The sequence below is a fragment of the Theobroma umbraticum genome, unplaced genomic scaffold (genome assembly GCF_002168275.2).
Source record: "Theobroma umbraticum cultivar Fairchild unplaced genomic scaffold, ASM216827v3 scaffold_44.0, whole genome shotgun sequence".
NCBI lineage: Eukaryota > Viridiplantae > Streptophyta > Magnoliopsida > Malvales > Malvaceae > Theobroma > Theobroma umbraticum.
Genome location: NW_018397255.1, coordinates 5142660 through 5161735, shown reverse-complemented (window position 1 = coordinate 5161735; position 19076 = coordinate 5142660). Strand labels below are relative to the sequence as shown.

General features: G+C 34.3%; 2 protein-coding genes across 3 annotated transcripts; one reads left to right on the top strand and one right to left on the bottom strand.

Annotated features, from left to right (window-relative positions):
• Positions 1-589: 589 nt before the first annotated feature.
• LOC110409584 (E3 ubiquitin-protein ligase RKP) lies at positions 590-7318 on the top strand. Its single transcript, XM_021418974.2, has 8 exons — positions 590-771; positions 1879-2017; positions 2603-2686; positions 3601-3882; positions 3986-4117; positions 5707-5906; positions 6364-6568; positions 6736-7318. Exons 1-8 carry the CDS (start codon positions 623-625, stop codon positions 7039-7041), a joined length of 1497 nt encoding a protein of 498 aa, XP_021274649.1. The 5' UTR covers positions 590-622; the 3' UTR covers positions 7042-7318.
• Positions 7319-9675: 2357 nt separating this feature from the next.
• On the bottom strand, positions 9676-17089 carry LOC110429264 (Leucine-rich receptor-like protein kinase family protein). Of its 2 annotated transcripts, none has more exons than XM_021445209.2 (3): positions 15772-17079; positions 13053-14720; positions 9676-10510 (listed from the first exon to the last, which is right to left on the bottom strand). In XM_021445209.2, exons 1-3 carry the CDS (start codon positions 16706-16708, stop codon positions 9933-9935), a joined length of 3183 nt encoding a protein of 1060 aa, XP_021300884.1. In that variant the 5' UTR covers positions 16709-17079; the 3' UTR covers positions 9676-9932. The 2 variants fall into 2 exon arrangements, with proteins under 2 accessions (XP_021300884.1, XP_089638564.1); XM_089782438.1 differs by having other exon boundaries at positions 10368-12551; positions 15772-17089.
• Positions 17090-19076: the final 1987 nt, after the last annotated feature.

Sequence of the window (19076 nt, the reverse complement as noted above, 5' to 3'; positions counted from 1 at the left end):
ATACTAGGAGAAGAAAATCACTTGGAGGTTTCAACTGTTTGTCTTTGTAGTTTCAGGATGATTGGTATCTTTCTCACATCTTCATGCCACTTCCTATTCTTTTATAGGTCTAGTGGTTCTCAGGCTATGTTTTGTACCTTTGGTGTTCAGTGTTTAATTATATGTCTTTGTGTGCCTGAGACATGATAGTTATGTCAGTATACTGTTTTGCATAGTAATAGTTTTCAACCTGCTGAGGAAGTGTGACTAAGTTGTCAATTTTAACCATGATAAAAATCTATGTTTTGCATGTCTTGTAGTATTGAATTTTGAGTGTGTTTAACTTACTATTAATATTTTTATGTTATGTCTTCAAATTTCAAGGTCCACCTGAATGACACAAAATGCTTTATTGATCTTAACATGTTGAAATGTTGACAAGGATCCTTCTGTTTTTGTTTTTGTTCTGAAGCAATTGTCTCTACAATATTCTTGTTCTTTTTGTAATTGATTTTTATGATCTTTACCATGAGGAATTGAATATTTGCATCTCCCTTGAGTAGTAATTGCTTTCCCCATTCTTCTTGTCTTTAATGATGTAAAAAACTGAGAGAAAATATTCCTTTTATAGGCGTCATATTACATGTCTCAACAGTCACAGTCGATATCCCTCCTGGAAGAAACTGATAAACAAATACGGGAACAAGCTTGCAGTGAGCAATTAAAGCGTTTGAAGGAGACTCGTAATAAAAATCGTGAAGAAGTTATTGATTTTGTCAGACATTGCACATGGTAAGATAACTAAGATTAGTTTTTTATTCCATGGATCCTTTCTATTTTCTAGGTCTCATTTTTTTCAGTCATTTAATTTGCTTGTGCTCTTTTCTTGTTTTGGTTTAGCCCTTGGTGTTCAAGTGACACATTGTATTTCATTTATGATGTTAACAAAGTATTTATGTTATGATATGCAGTTTTGAAATCTTAGATCTGAGGAGACTTATCTATCTTTAGTCATTAAATTTGCAGCGATAATGATTATAATTATGTGGTATGATTATAATTCTTGATTCATTTTATTATTTCAAACATCAAGGTGGACGCTTCAAAAGCTATGTTCTTATGGACTTATTTAGGTTTGATTACTTGCAAGCCTTGTATCTTTATCTTTGCCAAACCTGAGCCATTCTTTGGAATTTGAGTTCATTTTTTTCTTAATAACCTTCTTGCATACTAATCTGGTTTCCCCACCAAAGTAGTGACAAGGAAATAAAGTTTTCATTAATGTTTGGACCAAAGTTGTTTTGTGGACATTTAGAGATTTTTTTGTGTTCTAAGTTAAAGATCTGTTTTAAAGAATTGTGTCTGTCAAATTCAGTTATGGCCAGTTAAGGTACATTATACAAATGGATGTACTCAACTTTTCTTTGTAAGCTTTAGCCTGAATAAACATCCACTGGACTCAGTAACCTTTTTTTTTATTTGTTTTTCACTCATTAAGTTTGTACTCTTTGTAAAGATTCTTATGGTATCTAACTGTCAATCTAATGTCTACAAAGGAGATTTACATAGGGTATAAGGTAATTTAATGTTGTATCCATGTCATCTGTCTGAACAGTGATTGCCTTTATTTGCTCCTCATTTATGAAATTAGAATTGGAAGTTGCAGTTTGTGCTACATGCATGCATGCTTGTGTGAGTGTGCACTTGCTTATTGAATTGATGTTTCTCAGTATACCTATTATCTGGAGCTAGGTTCACTGTTTTAAGAAATTAGACCTGGAAGATATAGTTCCTTTTTCTTGTATTTGTTTGGGTGAAAAATTCAAATTCTAACAGGTGAAATTAGTTTGGTTGAGTCCTTTATATGCTCATAGTTGGTTCTTTTGTCTTGATTAACAGGTATCGTGTCTCTCTATTTTCCCGATGGAAGCAGAGAGGAATGTATGCCACATGCATGTGGATTGTGCAATTGCTACTGGTTCTTAGCAAATTGGATTCAGTATTTATCTACATCCCTGAGTTTTACCTTGAAGCTCTGGTAATACAAGTCTTCCTTCAACTATTTTATGCTTTGTTTTTCCAATTTAAATCAAGATAAGACTATATAAGATCAGTTGTGTGTGTTGCATATTGTATGGAAAAATGTTCTTTCATTTGTGTTTACATACACAATTTTTGCATTCCTTCTAAAACATATTTAAAGTAACTGCAGTTTATAAGTGAATTGAACAAGAAACCTTTAAACTTTGAATTTCATTTGTAATTGGAAAGCTACAAAATGCAACTTCAACCCAACAGTTTTGGTGTTTTGGTTTTTGAGAATTCAATGCCAGTGAATGCTATCAACATATATCCTGGTAAGATATATTACCTATCAAACAAAAGATTCCTGGCAAGATATTGAAGAAGGATTTGAGTTTATTCAAGTCAGTTTTCTTTATATTTGATAGCGCAGTTATTTTTTATAATCTGCTTATAGACGACATTGCTATGCTTGAATTTTCATATTGGCCTTTCCAAATTCTTACTTAATGCACTTCCACTTCATGTCTATTTCCTCCTCCCCCCCCCTCCCTCCCCTTTTTTTTCTCGATTAGCAGTAATTCCCCTGTAATTGTTTCAGGTTGACTGCTTTCATGTCTTGCGTAAGAGTGATCCTCCATTTGTCCCGCCTGCAATATTTATCAAGCAAGGACTTACTTCATTTGTATGTTCTGTCTATCGATCTGATTTTGTGATTTTCCTTGAGTTTTGTTTTTTGTTATAGTTATCTACAGTTTACTCGTCAGAGTTTGTTTTGAACAGTCTTGTGATGGATTTTACTGTTTTGTTACAAGTTGTATCATTTCTTACGATCTCAGCATTGCATTTTATAAAGCAAAAATGATTGTATATGTAAATGAAAATGCCATAAACATCTCAAAGGACAGGTATGATCTTTTGAATATTCCACTGTTAATCGTGTTTCATGAAATGATGCGCTGCACAAAGAAACAGCACTCTGTAAAGTGTAACATATATGTTTTGCAGTCATTAACTGTTTTGATGTTCTTAACACTCTTACAATATTCCCTGGCAAGTGAACAATAATTGTGCACAAGCTATTAAGCCCATTAACAATTTGCTTTCTGCTAATTTTTGTTTCTTCATCACAGTTTGACATTAGTCTTATAACATGGACATGGAAACCTCTCTTTTTTTTTTTTGTGGTTATTCTCTCTCTTTCTAGATTTTATACTCGCAATTTGGATGTTCAGTTGAGTAAAAATGTACCTTGTTTCTCATAAATGACTATACAAAGTCATATTAATTGGATAAATTTTTGGATGTTGCTTATCAACTCTGTTTCTCACTGTACGAACATTGTTGATTAAACATTCAGAAGATTCCGGTTAATACATGTTTAAAACTTTAATAATCAGTTTCTATTCTGTTTGTTGCTTGTGGTGGTTAGGGAATTGACATGTTCCTAGCTCCTAATTTCAGAATTCCAAAAAGCACATAACCCTGTTATCTCTAAAACCTAACATATTTTTAACCTGATGTAGTATTAGCTCAGTGAAGTAACTTTTGGATTGTTCTTTGTTCATTCGAGTATGAGTTTTGTGGGTTGTTCATCAGGTGACATTTGTAGTTACCCACTTCAATGATCCAAGAATATCAAGTGCAGACTTAAGGGATCTTCTTCTCCAATCAATATCAGTCCTGGTGCAGTACAGGGAGTATTTGGCAGCTTTTGAGAACAATGAAGCAGCCAAACAGCGAATGCCAAAGGCATTACTGTCAGCATTTGATAACCGATCTTGGGTACCAGTTACAAATATTCTTCTGCGGCTATGCAAGGGTTCTGGATTTGGTTCTTCTAAGCATGGAGAATCTTCATCGTCCTCAGTTATTTTCCAGGTGAATAGTGAAACCATCTCTATTGCTTGTCGTTCATCTTGTTCTCCCCAAAATCACTTCTGTTTCTAACTTTTGCCCTACGTGGGGCTCTTTATTTTTCAAGAGACTGCTGCGTGAAGCTTGTGTCAATGATGAAGAGTTGTTCTCTGCTTTTCTCAATCGTCTATTCAACACTCTCAGCTGGTCAATGACTGAATTCTCAGTTTCCATTCGAGAAATGCAAGAAAAATACCAGGTATAATTATGTTCACACTCAGACAACTATCTTCCTGTTTTGTTACTTTAAATAAACCTTTATGGTGGTTGTGTATTTGTGCTTTTCATTATCTATACCTATATTTTTCTCTCCCTCTTGCTTCTTAACTTAGTGACCTTGCATCTTTTCAGACTTATATGCACATTATCTACTTCTTTTCTATTACATTCAGAAAGTAGCCACCTAGGATAAAACTGAAAAAGAAAAAAAAAAGAAATAGAAAACTAGGATAAAACTGAAAAAAATGAAAAAGACAATATCATAACACATGTTTCTGAAAAAGGCTGATACTCCCTAGTTCCAAACCATGACAGTACTGAAATACCCTTATAAATACTACTACCTTTTGGGATAGGGAAAGCGTCAAAAGGTAAAATGTATGGAATCCAAAGACAGTATTTCTTGTCATCGTTTTTCTTGCTATATGACTATTATGTTCATGGTCTCTGAAATCCAAGTACTTTTTTTGACAAAATTTTGAATCTATACATATACTTATTTTTCCTCTAATTTTTGAAAGCAATCTAACATTGCATGTTTGGTGCTGGTTTAGTCCTACTTTAAACCATGGGTAAGATGCAATATTGTCTTTGTGTTCATGGATGGCATGCAGTGTGCGTTTGTTATAGGTGAATGCGGAGAGGATTTATGATGATTTTGTGAGGAGCATTTGGTATATGTGTAAGGTGTGAGAGAAAAAGGACTGGGGTATGCAAGGAAGTTTATGTTAGATGAATCATAAGGAATGTATTTTTAAGCTCATGTAAAAAAAAAATGGGGAAAGAATGAAGAATGGCATTATGTGTATTGGTAGAAAGGTTTTTAAGGCTGGTTACTATGAACTCAGGTAGGTTCAAAGATGGCCCAATAATGTCGGGTTAAAAGGAAAATCATGTATGGTGATTTCCAATATTTTCAGCAGTTTAACATTATGACTTGCTAAAATTTATCTTACTGTTTTGAATCTCTTAATTCAAACATGATCCCCGTCTGTGGGATTGTAAATGACTTGCATCATTTTTGTTATAGAATAAAAGTTATACTGCTTGCATCACAGGAACAGTTAATTGTATGTGAAACTGGTACGCGTGTTTCTCATTACTCTCTGGTTTCATACTTGGGCTTGTTGCTGAAACAGACATTGGGAGCAAGAATACTGACTAATTGCAAATTTGTGAGTTGGGAAAACCAGTGCTAAGTCTGCAATACATATCTCCTGGCACTGCCATTGCCTTAGTTTGGCCTTTTAGTCTCCTGAAAGATTGAATATGAATAGGAATTGTCTTTACCTTCAAAAAAAAAAAAAACTCAGTCAAGTGAAGTTGCAATTCCTTTTTTTGTTTGGGTAAAATAAAATTAAAGTGGTTTTATCTTGTGGGCTGATATTTTTATGGTTACAAAATGACTCTTTACATTATCACATTTGGAATTATGGCTAGAACTGTTTATCAGTATGCTGGTTTGATTTTTGTCATGTATGCCATATGTGAGGCTAGCCCTCCTTTTCGTTCCATCTGAGCCCATCTTCCTTTGAATCTATGATTTGATGTTATAGACATGCTTTGCAGGTATTGGAGTTTCAGCAGAGAAAATGCTGTGTGATATTTGATCTCTCATGTAATCTTGCAAGGGTGTTGGAATTCTGTACCTATGAGATCCCTCAAGCATTCCTCTCAGGACCTGATACAAACCTTAGAAGGCTGACCGAGTTGATTGTTTTTATTCTGAACCATATAACTACAGCAGCTGATTCTGAATTTTTTGACTTGTAAGTTGTGTTCTGGTTGAGTCAACTTATAAGGCTGTCTTTTTGTTCTAAACTTATAATGTCTAATATCTTTATTCCTGTCCAATTTGATGCTAGTCCATTGTTCAGAAGGAGAGACATTACGTTACTTGATTGACTATTATGAAGCTGCACGCAAGATATTTGATGATATAACATTTTGGACATTTTGGATCTTGTACCACATTATAGCTGCATGTAGATGTTAAGCGCTGCTTCTCATTTTTTCTTTTCAGACTTGAAATTTCAAATTTCAGTGGACATATCTTGGTTCTAGCCAATTATCTCCATTTTTTTTAGATATCTGAACTGACTGGTCTGACAAATTGGCTTAGCAATCAGTTGAACTAATATATAGCTGCATTTGTTGCAATAAACATGGTGCTATTAAATACTTGTTTACATTCTTTTTTCTCATATTATTGCATTTTATGAACAGGTTACTTAGACGGCATGGTCAATCTTTAGAGAAAGTAAATAGAGGCATGATATTTGCCCCTCTAGTAGGGATCATTGTAAATTTGTTGGATGCTAGTGCAGAGTCAGAATTGAAGGAACAGAATGACGTTGTGAGTATATTTGCAAGCATGGATTGCCCTGAAATCATGCATTGTGGTTTCCAGTACCTGTTAGAGTATAATTGGGTTAGTACTATTAACCTTTAATTTCTCCAAGAGTTCATCATGTTTCTTTGTGCTTTATGGCATTTGCACGGGTGTTAACAAGCTGAGGAAACTTCATTTCATTTCATTTCAAGACTTCAGTTGACTTCCTTTACGATCTTGAACTTGGTTACACGTTGAAATTGCAGGCTACATCTTTTAGAGGAGAAGCCTATCTTCCTAAACTTTGTCAGCTGGAGAATTTCTTGAGCCTCCTCATCAGCCATACTGAGCCACAGAAGATTGAGGGGCTGCAAAGTGGCGAAATGGATGCGGACGACGGTATGTGCTGCATCTGTTATGCTTGTGAAGCTGATGCACAGTTTGCACCATGTTCCCATAGGTCTTGCTTTGGTTGCATAACTAGGCATCTTTTAAATTGTAAAAGATGTTTCTTTTGCAATGCTACTGTGTTGGAAGTCGTCAGAACCATAGAAAAGACAGTTGAAAGATAATAAAGAATGTTACTCTTGAGGGGCCAGAAATGCGCGGAAAGAAAGAAAGAAAAGGAAAGGGAAAAGCAGCTTCTTCTTTTTTTTTTTACCTTTGGTATTCACTGTATGTGTTGCTCTTAAGATAACGATTTATCTCTTTGTGTATAAGCGTTTGCAAGGTAAAAAGGTAAAAAGGGATTGGGAAAAGAAATCCTGGGTAATTTTGTAGGTCGAGTTGAGGGCATTATTCTGTAAATATGAGATGTAAATGGCAAGGAAAATCAAAATCCTTTGGAAAGCACTCACGCTATACTCTTCGATGCTGGTTGTATGGTCACACTTGGTTAAGATAAAATGGGTTTACTTATGATAAGATTTAGTGTAAATAATACAGTAACTAACAAAACTTGAAGATTTAGTTAAATAATCACTGAGAAAACGAAAAGAGGATTGCTTTTGCCATGGAGATGTAGAGCCAAGCTGTGACACTGCACTGAATATGATCCATCTATTCCCTTGGGACTGGTACAAAGTTAGATAGCCCTGTCTTTTTAGCTTTCTAAGTAAAAGTTTACGAAAATTAATTTTATTTTTTTTACACTGATCCCGTTGAAATTAAATAAAAGTTTAAAGAGACACTTTCATTCACTTTTATTATGACTCGTCAATGAGTATGTTCGTAACTTTCTTAAAAAGTCGTTATATTTGTTTTATAAATATGATCATATATGTTAATGAATAGATTTGATTAAAATATAAAATGCGACACACATTCAATACAATTGTTTTGTATAAAGGTAAGATGCCCGAATTTTTTGTTTATAAAAATTAGTTTTAATTCTTATTAAAATATACTTCTTTGCTCTTGTATATATTTAAAGGAATATTATTTTATACGCTATTGGTGGAGCTTTTTTAAACTTCATTGGTATGATTAGAACATTATCATGTGTCTTTTTATTTATTTTATTATTTTTTTAAAATATATCCTCAGGGAGTATGTAATACCCCTTTTAACTTCAATTCCTCCCAAGGTGTATTGGATAGTTTTTCATATTAAAATGCATATTTTACTTTCTTATTTAAAGTAAGTAAAATAAAATTTATATGATATATTCGATATAGATACACTTCAAATCGAATATTTTAGGAATTATTACATGTTGGTGTGACTGCATAAGATGATATCTAAATAGCATAATTCTCTTTATATATATATATATATATATATAAAAGAGAAAAGATCAAAAGAAAATATTACATCATCTTAGGTCATAATATGCTAAGACTGTCTACAAATTAATAAAAAATAATACCATGTGGTGGATTATTGCAAATATGTAACTTCAATTCTAAATTCTTTATATGTGTTGTCATCTAATCGATACACTGATTGACTTCACGATATATATAAAAAATTATAATACTAATTTTTTTTGAATATTTAAAAATGTTGTATTTAATGCAAAAGCAAAATAACAATGCTATTCTCTTGAATAAGTAAAAATATTTTACTTTAATACGTAATAGAATTCAATATTTAACAAAAAAATTTAATAAGTTTTTTTTTTTTTTGAAAAGCAGGTTTGATTTCATAATGAAAAAATATAAAGAGCTACCAACCATGGTAGAAACAAGAACTCAAAAAATCCAAATCCAATCAAGGAATAAAAATTGAAGATCTCTCCCCATGTTGCAAGAAGATTAAGATGTCTTCCCATCCAATCTCATGGTAACCGCAAGAGCCCTTTCTCAACAGTTATACAGCAAGCACGACATCAAAAGCAAAACTTAGTTCCAACCAAATCTAAAACGCAACGAGATTGAATCAAAAAGGCAATAGAGTTAAAGCATCACAAATAGAGAACGAAACCCACTACATAGTACACCCTTAAATTTTTAAACTTTTGATGCATAATAATTAAGTCAAAATCTTTACACGTCAACAAATTTTGAGTAAAAATTTTTCAAGAAAATAAATAATTAAAGGTAATAAATTAATCTCTTGACTGGATAATATCAAATTTGAAATATTTATCATTGAACAAAAAATTTATTTTTAATACATCCGTTTCAATGAAAAAAAAAATTATCAAACTGTTGAGTTTAATGACAATATGCTTTATTTCGAAAAAGAAATTTGTGGTTTTAAAGGTGAATATAACTCCAAATTTTCAAGCCTTCAAAATTTTTTAGATTGTTTTTTCTAATTAAGGTTTTTGAAAGAAGGATGAGCAAATTTTTTTAGAAAAAAAGAATATACTTGAATTTTAAAAACTATAAGTATTTATGTTTTAAAATATTTACGTAGCATTAACTTTAATTTTTTTAACTATTGACTAGTGGTTTTAACAGTATAACGGGCCCTGGCTGTGAGTTATAAGCAACACAACAAAAAACAGAGATGCTACCATAAACATGGACAAAACAAAGCTTTAATGAGCAATGTGAGGAGTGTAAGTGGGTAGTTTTCGTAACCTGAGCTCTGGAAAATGGCGGTCAAGTTAAGAGTGAGAGTAGCGGCAGTTGATACGAAGGCGTGCGCCGTTAGCTTGTCTGATTAGTTCAAGAATTTACCTCAAAGCATTTATCTTTGAAATTTGATTGTGTAATGAATGGTTGAAAAAGTGAGAGATTGAAATCCTAAACACAGACTGGGAGGAAAAAATTGCAACCTTTTTCTCTCAATTGAGGATCAAACTGAAAAACACTGTCAAATAATCAATGGATCAGTAGTCACTTTACAGGAAAATTTTCAAGAAAATGGAATGTGATAACTAGCCCAAAATCACTAGGCTGAAAACCAATTGACGAGGGGAAAGAATTAATATGAAACAAAAAGGACAAAAAAAAAAATCAACAATGTGGTCGAGGAATGACAAAAATGAATTCCAGGACGAATGTACAAAATTTCAGAGGGATATTGAACAGAGATCCTCATGTACTTGTCTGATGTTAGGCCTCTCATTCACAGGAAGAATACACCTGAGTGATATGGCAAGCAAATCATCCATCGCTTTCAAGTGTTCCTCCCCACCAGCAATGTCTCTGTCAATACAGTCCATTCCCCGTCCTTCTTGATCGCATAATCGAACCCAATCTGTCAGATCCACTGCTCCTGATTGACCTGATATTATGTCCCCAGCGCTTCTTCTAGTGAGCAATTCCATCAGGATCACTCCAAGAGCATACACATCAGCCTTAAATGATGGGACTGGTTTAGATGCACTACCAAGTTCCGGAGCACAGTACCCAAGAGCTCCCAGATTCAGAATTTGCTCTGCAATGCCAGTTGGTGTCATCAGCCGATGAAGACAATAGTCGGTGAGGCAAGCATGGTAATCAGCGTCAGCAAGGAGTATATTTGTTGGCTTTAGGTTTCCATGTGGCAGCCCTCTATCATGGAGGTATAACAGACACTGAGCAACTTCCACAGCAACTTTCAGTCTTTGGCCGAACGATAACGGGGAGTACCTCCGAGGAGTAGTCTCTGCATTAACACACACACACACACACACATATATATATATATATTAAGCAAATGAAAGCACGAAGGCATAATCTCAATGAATTCATAAAATCCTGCAATAGAACTGCACAAACATATGTACTTCAAGAATGCAAGACAATGGTAATGAAACCCTGCTCATCTCAAGAGTCAAATCAGACTGACCACAATGCCTCATGTAACAATGGCTCTTGCCACAATAGATATCTAACACTGTCAGACACTAGCAAATTTAATAATAACTTTTACTTCTTCAGTCACTTCCTATAGAAAAAAACACGTAGCTTCATTCCTATAATGTAGGTCAGTCTGTATAGTTAATAAGTAGGGCAAAATACACTGATACCTTCAACTTTTACCTATAATTACATGTGAGTCTATTAGTTTTTCAAATGATCACTCCACTTTAAAAGAATATTTTCGTTGGACATATAGATCCTGTTGTTAATCAACCTTCAATGTTTCCATTAATTTAATGAAGTGACAATATATTTAGAACAATTTTATCCTTCATTAAATTTAAAAATTACTACTATATAAACTATATTTTTCTTTTTTATATTTTTTTCTCTTTTTCCAAAAAAAATGCTCTTAACTGGCCATCCCGCCGCTGGCAACACTCCCCAATCAAGGGAGCACCAAATCTGGTGCTTTGTTCGTGCTCCCCAGGGGAGCTCAAGACCTAGGCGCAGGTTGGCTGGCTGGTGTAAGAGAGAGCCGCCGGCCAAACTAAGAGAAGGGAAAAGAGTGAAAAAAGAAAGGCATTTTAGACATTTAATGTTTAGGCATTAACGTCACTTACACATTTGGAGTGGAGTATCAATTTTAAAAACTAATGGACCAGCATGTAATTGTGACTAAAAGTTAAGAAAGTCAGTATATTTTACCCTAATAATTAACAATCTTCTCTTTCATTGGGTTTGGGAAAAAAGATCCCTGGTATATTGTTTCTAATCTTCAATTTGATTCAGCCATGAAACATTTAAGAACTTTAAAACCTAGTGTTTTTAAGACCACACATGTTTGAATATTTTCTCCACATTTAACCAGTTAATCTTTAATCCTGATTGGTCAAAGAGGCAGATCCCTCAGTTGCCATTCTTCATTTACAACAATCAATAAAGAAGTAATGCCACAGTGCCAAGAACAGTTCAATGATCCATCTTTAGCTAAGAAGAAAATGCTAAAGGAATAGTCAAGGGGGAGGGGGGAAAAAGGAATTTAAATGAAGTTGAGCCACTGGATTAACACATTAGAGCCAAACTCTAAACTAGATTCAAAATATCTAGGTTTGTATTCCTCTAAAATTTATGCAATCATTTCTTGCCTACTGCCATGTTCTTTGACTTCCAAGATTTTGTACTAAATTTATCCTATGCTGATTGATGACCAGTTCATCAGGAGAGGATCCAAAAGGGTTGTCATCTGAAATAACTGTTTCCGTTGTCCTTAAAAGTGAGGCATCCGATTTTGTTCTAAATCTGTCACCAACATTGATGCAAAGATATAGTACAAAACCATAAAATTAGATTTAATGTAATACAACCTAATTCATAATTAGGATGGTAAAGTATAGCATCAGTAGTATTAAGAATAGTGGCAACCTAAGGTGATCATAGAGTGAGCAAGAACACCTAATTTTAGGTTTAATTGACCACCTTATATTAATGAACTGAAAAATTATTGCTACTAGTATGGTTCATTTGACACTGATCCAATATAATTTGATCTCCAAGGAGGTCAAAATCCAGTTAAATATCAATGCATCACTTGCTTCCCCTAGAGCAACTTCACAACAAGCACAAGAAACATCAACAGTGACCACACACACACTATACTGTTTAACTTCATAATCATTTGATGGTAAGCCTGCCACATAGATAGGGCAGCACACTTTATCAAAATCTGTTACTAGGTCCTGCTACAGATCTAAAGAAAGTGAGATGAGGACATGACTTTCTATTCCCCGTGCGATGCACAAATACACAGAAGACCACATTGAATGAGTGAGCAAATAATACTCCTGTAAAAATTGAGGTAAGACAGCACTCAGCAAATATCCCCGGAACAAAAGTTAGAAATACTTCAAACTGGCATCAAAAGAACTCATAACAGACATGTCAAGTGCAATAACTGAATATGCACCATCTTGATTTCAGTGTCACCAAATCTGTAGCAGCTAAGAAAGAGTAAAGTACCAATAGCTAACCAAGCAATATTAACATGCAACAAATAATGCAAAGCTAACACAAAAAGAAAAAAAGTGAAGGCAAACAAGACCATAACTGCACCCGAGCCTTTGGCTCATTGGTTGGTGCATGATCTCCCTGTTTAAAAAGCAAGATTTGAATCCCCCTTCCCCCAATTCCAAAAACAAAAAAAAAACCAAGACCATAAACATCATAATCCATGTGACAAGATAACTTCAAAGACTTAATGAAAATAAATGACACACATACATTAAGATTTAGTTAAATAATCACAAAGAATAAAAGAAAAGAAAAGAACTATTAAATGGTCTTACCATACAGATGCAGAGCCAAGCTATCACACTGGATATAATCTGCTAGAAGAAGCCTCTCCTGTTCCCTTGGCCCCCAATAGTATGCTCGAACTGGAACAAAGTTAGGATGCCTTACAGACCCTATCTTTTTAACTTCCTTAGCAAATTCTTTCTTATGTTTAACCAGTCCTACACGCAACCACTTCACAGTCAACATGTGTCCATTATGCAGAGTAGCTTTATATAGAGTTCCATGGCTGCCTCTACCCAGAACTTCCGCTGGAGCTCGAGATAACTCCTCAATGGTGAATGTTAATGAAGGATCAAGAAAGAACAATTCTCCAGCCAAACGATCTGGTGAGTACACATCCAATATCACTGGCTGTTCACATGCTTCTATAAAACGAGGTGATGATGGTAACGGAGAGCCAGGGGAGGATTTTCTCCCAGATGTTACTGACTGATTATCTAGTAGATTAGGGTTTACAGATGCTGAAAAGGTTGTGACTCTCTCTGGTCCACTGTGCTCAACAATTTCAGCAACAAATTCTTGCTGTCCAGACAATGACCTAGAATTTGAAGTAAGCAAGTGATCATTTGAAAAACTCAATGAAGTTTGTGGCGTCTGAGCATTTTGGTGGAACTTGAAAAGGGAAGGTCGTGAAACCCTGCCTAACTTTGCATCACCTGCAGTTGTTGTCTCAGTAAATCCACTTCTTCCATGAATTTCTTTAAGTTGTGCTCGGTGATATGCCAATAATACAAACACAATCATTACAGCAGCAACAACTGAGGCAACAATGATAGCTACTCTAATATTACCCTTTGAACCATGATGTCTAGTATGATCATTGACCTGATTTTGAGCTGAGTCTGTTGATGGCATACCATTAGGAAAAATTAGCAATGAGTTTCCAGGAGAAAATGAAGACTTAGGGAAGCCTCTCAAATTTTCTGGAACAGGTCCCGACAGATCATTACCAGACACATTAAATTCATTAAGGCTGGTTGAAAGCTTATCAGGGATTTTCCCCTTGAAGTTGTTTCCAGATAAATCAAGGTATTCCAAATTACTAAGTTTGCTTAATTCACTGGGCAGCTGGCCTGATAATTTGTTGTCTGCAAGATTCAGCAGCTTGAGTCTAGCTATGTTGCCAATCTCTGAAGGCAAACCACCTGTCAAGGAATTATCAGAGAGATCAAGAGACTCCATTTGTGGATAAGAAGACATAACAAGTAATTCATTAACACGTGAGCTTTGAAGAGGAATTGGCCCAGTGAAATGATTTCCTGAAAGATTCAGGTTTTTCAATGTTGTAGAAGTAAACAAACCACCAGGAATAGGCCCACTGAGTTTATTCAAACTGAGTTCAACAACAGACAATCTTGGACAGGTATCTACTAGAGAAGGCAAGTTACCAACAAGGGAATTGTTCCTAAGGTTAAATGTGTTTAAATCCTCAAAGCGAGACAAGTTTGGAAGGCTTCCTGACAACTTGTTTGAACTCAAATCAAGAACTATCAAAGAGGCTTCCCAATTCTGCATAACAGATATGTCACCAGAGACCATGTTGCTACTCAAATCGACTGTTTCACAGCTTCTTAGAGAAGTGGGCAAATCACCAGACAACTGATTAGAAGAAAGATTCAGAACCTTCAAAGTTGTAGAGTTAATTACACGAATTGAACCTGCACAGATTTGGTAAGATGTAAAATTTCAGATAGCTTCAGATATGCATACAGTCAAATGGGCACAGAAGTGAATTACAGTGCAACATTAGGTTAATACAAGAATAAAAAGGAGTTCAGGATTCAATTTTGTCATAGCAGAATTAAGTATCATCAATATAACACTAAAGGGCTGATTTTTGCTACAGTTAAACAACTCATTGATGGGATTCGTTGATTTGCATTTGATGGATATCCATGTATATAAGATCTTCCTTGTTTGGTAACCACTACTTTAAGCAAAAGCAAGAAGATTAGCTCAAATTTAGTAGATGACTGGTCGCTACACAGCCTAACCGCCTAGAATCCCCTTAAGCAAGTATCTTATTTTGTTTGACGCACACCTATGATGCAGGAAGAGTGCATCGCACTCTTTCATCAATCCTCAAACAGTATACATAAAGCAAAAACAAACAAAAAATAGTTTTCTCCTATATGGTGTTAACTACATCGATTACATTATATCATTGCTTTTTTTAGGAACATCAACTAGTTAGACTAGTAGGAGCAAGGTCCTTTTTAATATCCTTTGCTTAATGTACTGTTTCCCTGGTGTTGTTTCTTTTCTCTTTTTCTTTTTAAAGCACATTCACTTGTCAAATTCTTTTCTCTCATTGCACCTTATCGCTTCAAAAAGTTCTACAATCTGATCAGGCAGATGATTTCACCATAAACTCAATCACCCAAATCATGGAATACAATGAGTAACACTTCACAAATCACTTCACATTCATAAACTTATAAAACACCAATTTTAGAAAACTGCATGTAAATAATTATAAACCAAAAAGACAAATAGGTGCATGTTTAACTAACACTGCTTTTATGGGAAAATCAGAACAAAATGAACTATTGGCATTGGTCTCTATTATCTAACATCTATCAATAATTCAAATACAAAAAATAGATGCATATTTTAGCCTGAAAATTAGTAGCCTGTTGACTAAACATTCCAACTTCATCATCAATACAATAGAATAAATCTAAAAAAAAGTCAACAAAATATCAATACCCGTAAATCCATTGTGACTGAGATCCAACTCCTCCAACGGAACAAAACCCACCAACAATTCCTCTGGCACCGGCCCAAAAAGCTGATTTTTCCCCAATCTCAAAACATGTAAACCCGGCAAAGACCCGAAACTTGGCAACTGCCCGGTAATCCAATTATCACCCAAATCCAAAACCTGCAAATTCTTAAACAACCCAATTGCTTCCTCTTTCAAAAACCCACCATTCAACTGGTTATGACTCAAGTTCATAAAACGCAGTGTATTAGCCAAACTGGACACATTCTCAACAGCCACAGACAAACCCCCGTAAAACTCGTTATAACTCAAATCAACGCGTTCAACGTTCCTTAACTCACCCAGTAACCCGCCTATATCCCCACGAAGCGCATTGTTGTGCAAATCTAACACTCTTAATTGCTGTAAATTTCGAAACCCGTCTGGCAAGCCCCCGGCGAACTTGTTACCCGATAAATTCAAGTAATTTAGCCCGTATAGGTCCGTGATCCGACCCGGGATCGTGCCGACGAACTGGTTATCGGACAGATCCAAATGCTGCAACGAGGTTATCAAGCCCAATGCGGGTGCGACCCGACCCGTGAAGGCGTTGCCTGACAAAGAGAGGTTTTGGAGGTTCCGGAGAGGAGTGAGAGTGTGGAACTTGAGGTCGCCGACGAGTCCGAGACGATCTAAGTTGAGGGAAACGATGGAGCCGGTGTTGGGGTCCCGCGAGACTCCGGTCCAGGAAGTCGGGTCGGGCCGAGTATCCGGATCCCATACCGAGAGTACCTTATCGAAAGGGTCGGTCTTGATGCCTTTCTTGAACTCGAGTAAAGATCGGAGCTCCGACGGGTCGAACCCAGATGCAGAAGCAAACCCCAAAAATAAGATTATTAAAAGAAAATAAAAGGAGAAAGCGAAAGGAAAACAGAGATTCATTTAATTCATTTATTAGAAAATCCCAACCCAAAAAATAACTCCAGAAACTGAAGCAGCTTCTGCTTGAGAAAGAAAGAGAGCTAGGGTTTGTTCGGGAGAGAAAATGCAAAGAGTTTTCTTTTCTTTTAATTTAAAAATGGGGGAAGAGAACTATGTTAAAAATGGCGGTAGGGAGAGAGAGAGAGAGAGCTGGAGTAAGATGGTTGGTGGGAAAGAGTAACTACAGTCTGTAAAGGGACAAGGGTGCAAAGGGAGTTAACCTCAGCTACGAAAGAGAGAGAGAGAGAGAGAGAGAGTTGTGTCCTTTTCTTTCCATTTTTTCCCCATTTTGGGAGTTTTTGCAGACATATCTTACTTGCCCCCGCTTTTCTTTACTTACTCCTCCTACTGCTGCTGCTACTGTTTCCTCCCCACTCACATGCCTTTTTTATCGCTCTCTTTCCCTAACACTGTTATATCTACATTTCCCCCACCCCCCCTTTTTTTTCTTACTGTTTCACTCCTTTTCTTTTGGCACCACTAGTTTCTATCTTGTAATGTTTGTTTCTTTCCTTTTCGTTTTTATATGGTAATATTTGTTATCTAGGTCAAGAAACTTTATTACATTCCGTAAATAATTAAGCATTAATACTTAAAATTATTGATGTTTTGTTCTTATCCCCTTTTTAATTTCCTTTTACCTGTTTGCGACTTTATATATTTAGTAAAGTTTACATAAAACAAAACTTATCCTTTTCACTGTTTAATTTACTCTGATAAATATATATATGAATTCTTAAAGATAATTATATTAAAAACATTTAGAAAAAGCACTCAAGTGTTTAATCTTATATTAAGTGCATGCCCTCTTCCTAAAAATTGTAATTTGACAAAAAAAAGAGTCAAAGGAGATCTTTACATAATTAATTACTCTCTCTCAAAAGGATTTTTTTTTCTTTTAAAAAAAATTTGATTAGAAACTCTCAAAAATGGTTAAGTAGCAGTGTGATCTAAATTATTTACTTTTTACTTTGGTAGAAATTGCCCAATTGCATATGTCTTCCTCACTTTAGTTAATGTAGGGCCAAGTTAGGCTAGTTGATACTTTATTTAAAATCGAGCTCGACTTTCTTATTTAGACCTATTTAATTTAAATTTAATAATTAAAAATAATTTTATATTTTGAAATATATTTTATAATTAAAATTAAATAAAAATGGTCATTAATATAAAAATGTCTCGATCAAGCTCGAATTTAAAAATTTTGTTCAAAACCCAATCCTAATCGAGGTAGATCTACAAATCTAATGGATTATCGAATCCATGAATAGATCTAAGCTAACCACTGTGGTTAGAAAAATCATCCTACACGCAAATTAAAGAAATTTAAAATTTCATAAAAGAGTTTATAAGGTTGTCATATGTACAGTAGATTTAAATTAATAAATTATTTTTTAGTTTTAATTTCATAAATATGAAATAACGTTATAAATTTTTGTGAAATTTTATAGAGAATAATCCAAAAAAAATTAAACTAACATATTGTCAACTTTGGAAAAAGTTGTACAAAAAAACCTTGGAAAAAGAAACTTTTTTCTCTAAAAAAAATCCATGCACGGTAGTATAAACTTTAAAAAACATAAGGTTGGCTTCTTTTAGTTAATACTATTATTTCTAGAAATAATAATAATAAAATAATAATTTTTGTATGTGAGTGCTGTCCTGCTAAACAAGATTAATCAATATATAATTCAACAAGATAAGATGTAATAAAGTTGGATGTAATTGGTGTAATTAAAAATAATTACTTGAGTACCTTTTGAAAACTTTTGGCATTTTGTGGGTGGAAGCCAAACCCGGTTTATTTATCTTTCTTGTCCGTTAACGCCGTTAACTGGGTTTGCTCACAGATATATTCCTTTCTGTTCTTTCCTTGGATATATTTGGAAATGATCAATGTCCTGATCCTACAATTTTAAATTTTAGAAAGATTTAATGCTCCTTTTTTTAGGTAAGTCGATGGCAACTGCCCCACTACATGGGTTGAAATCTGAATAACTGGATAAAAATTTTCTAAATAGTTGGCTATATATCTCTTATTAGAAAAAATATAAATTAACATAAATAATAATTATATGATATAATATTAAAAAAATTAAATTATTTTCAGAAATCATCTAAATTTTTATATTTTTAATATGTTCAATTAAATTTTTATATTTTTATTTTGAGTCAAATAATTAATAATTGACTTAATTAATATTTTCATTTATTATTTTATGTTATATGATATTGACATCGTGTGTTACCATATCATAATTGATGATGATATGACATATTGATATATCATAATTAATGATAACATGATATATTAATTTGACATCATAAT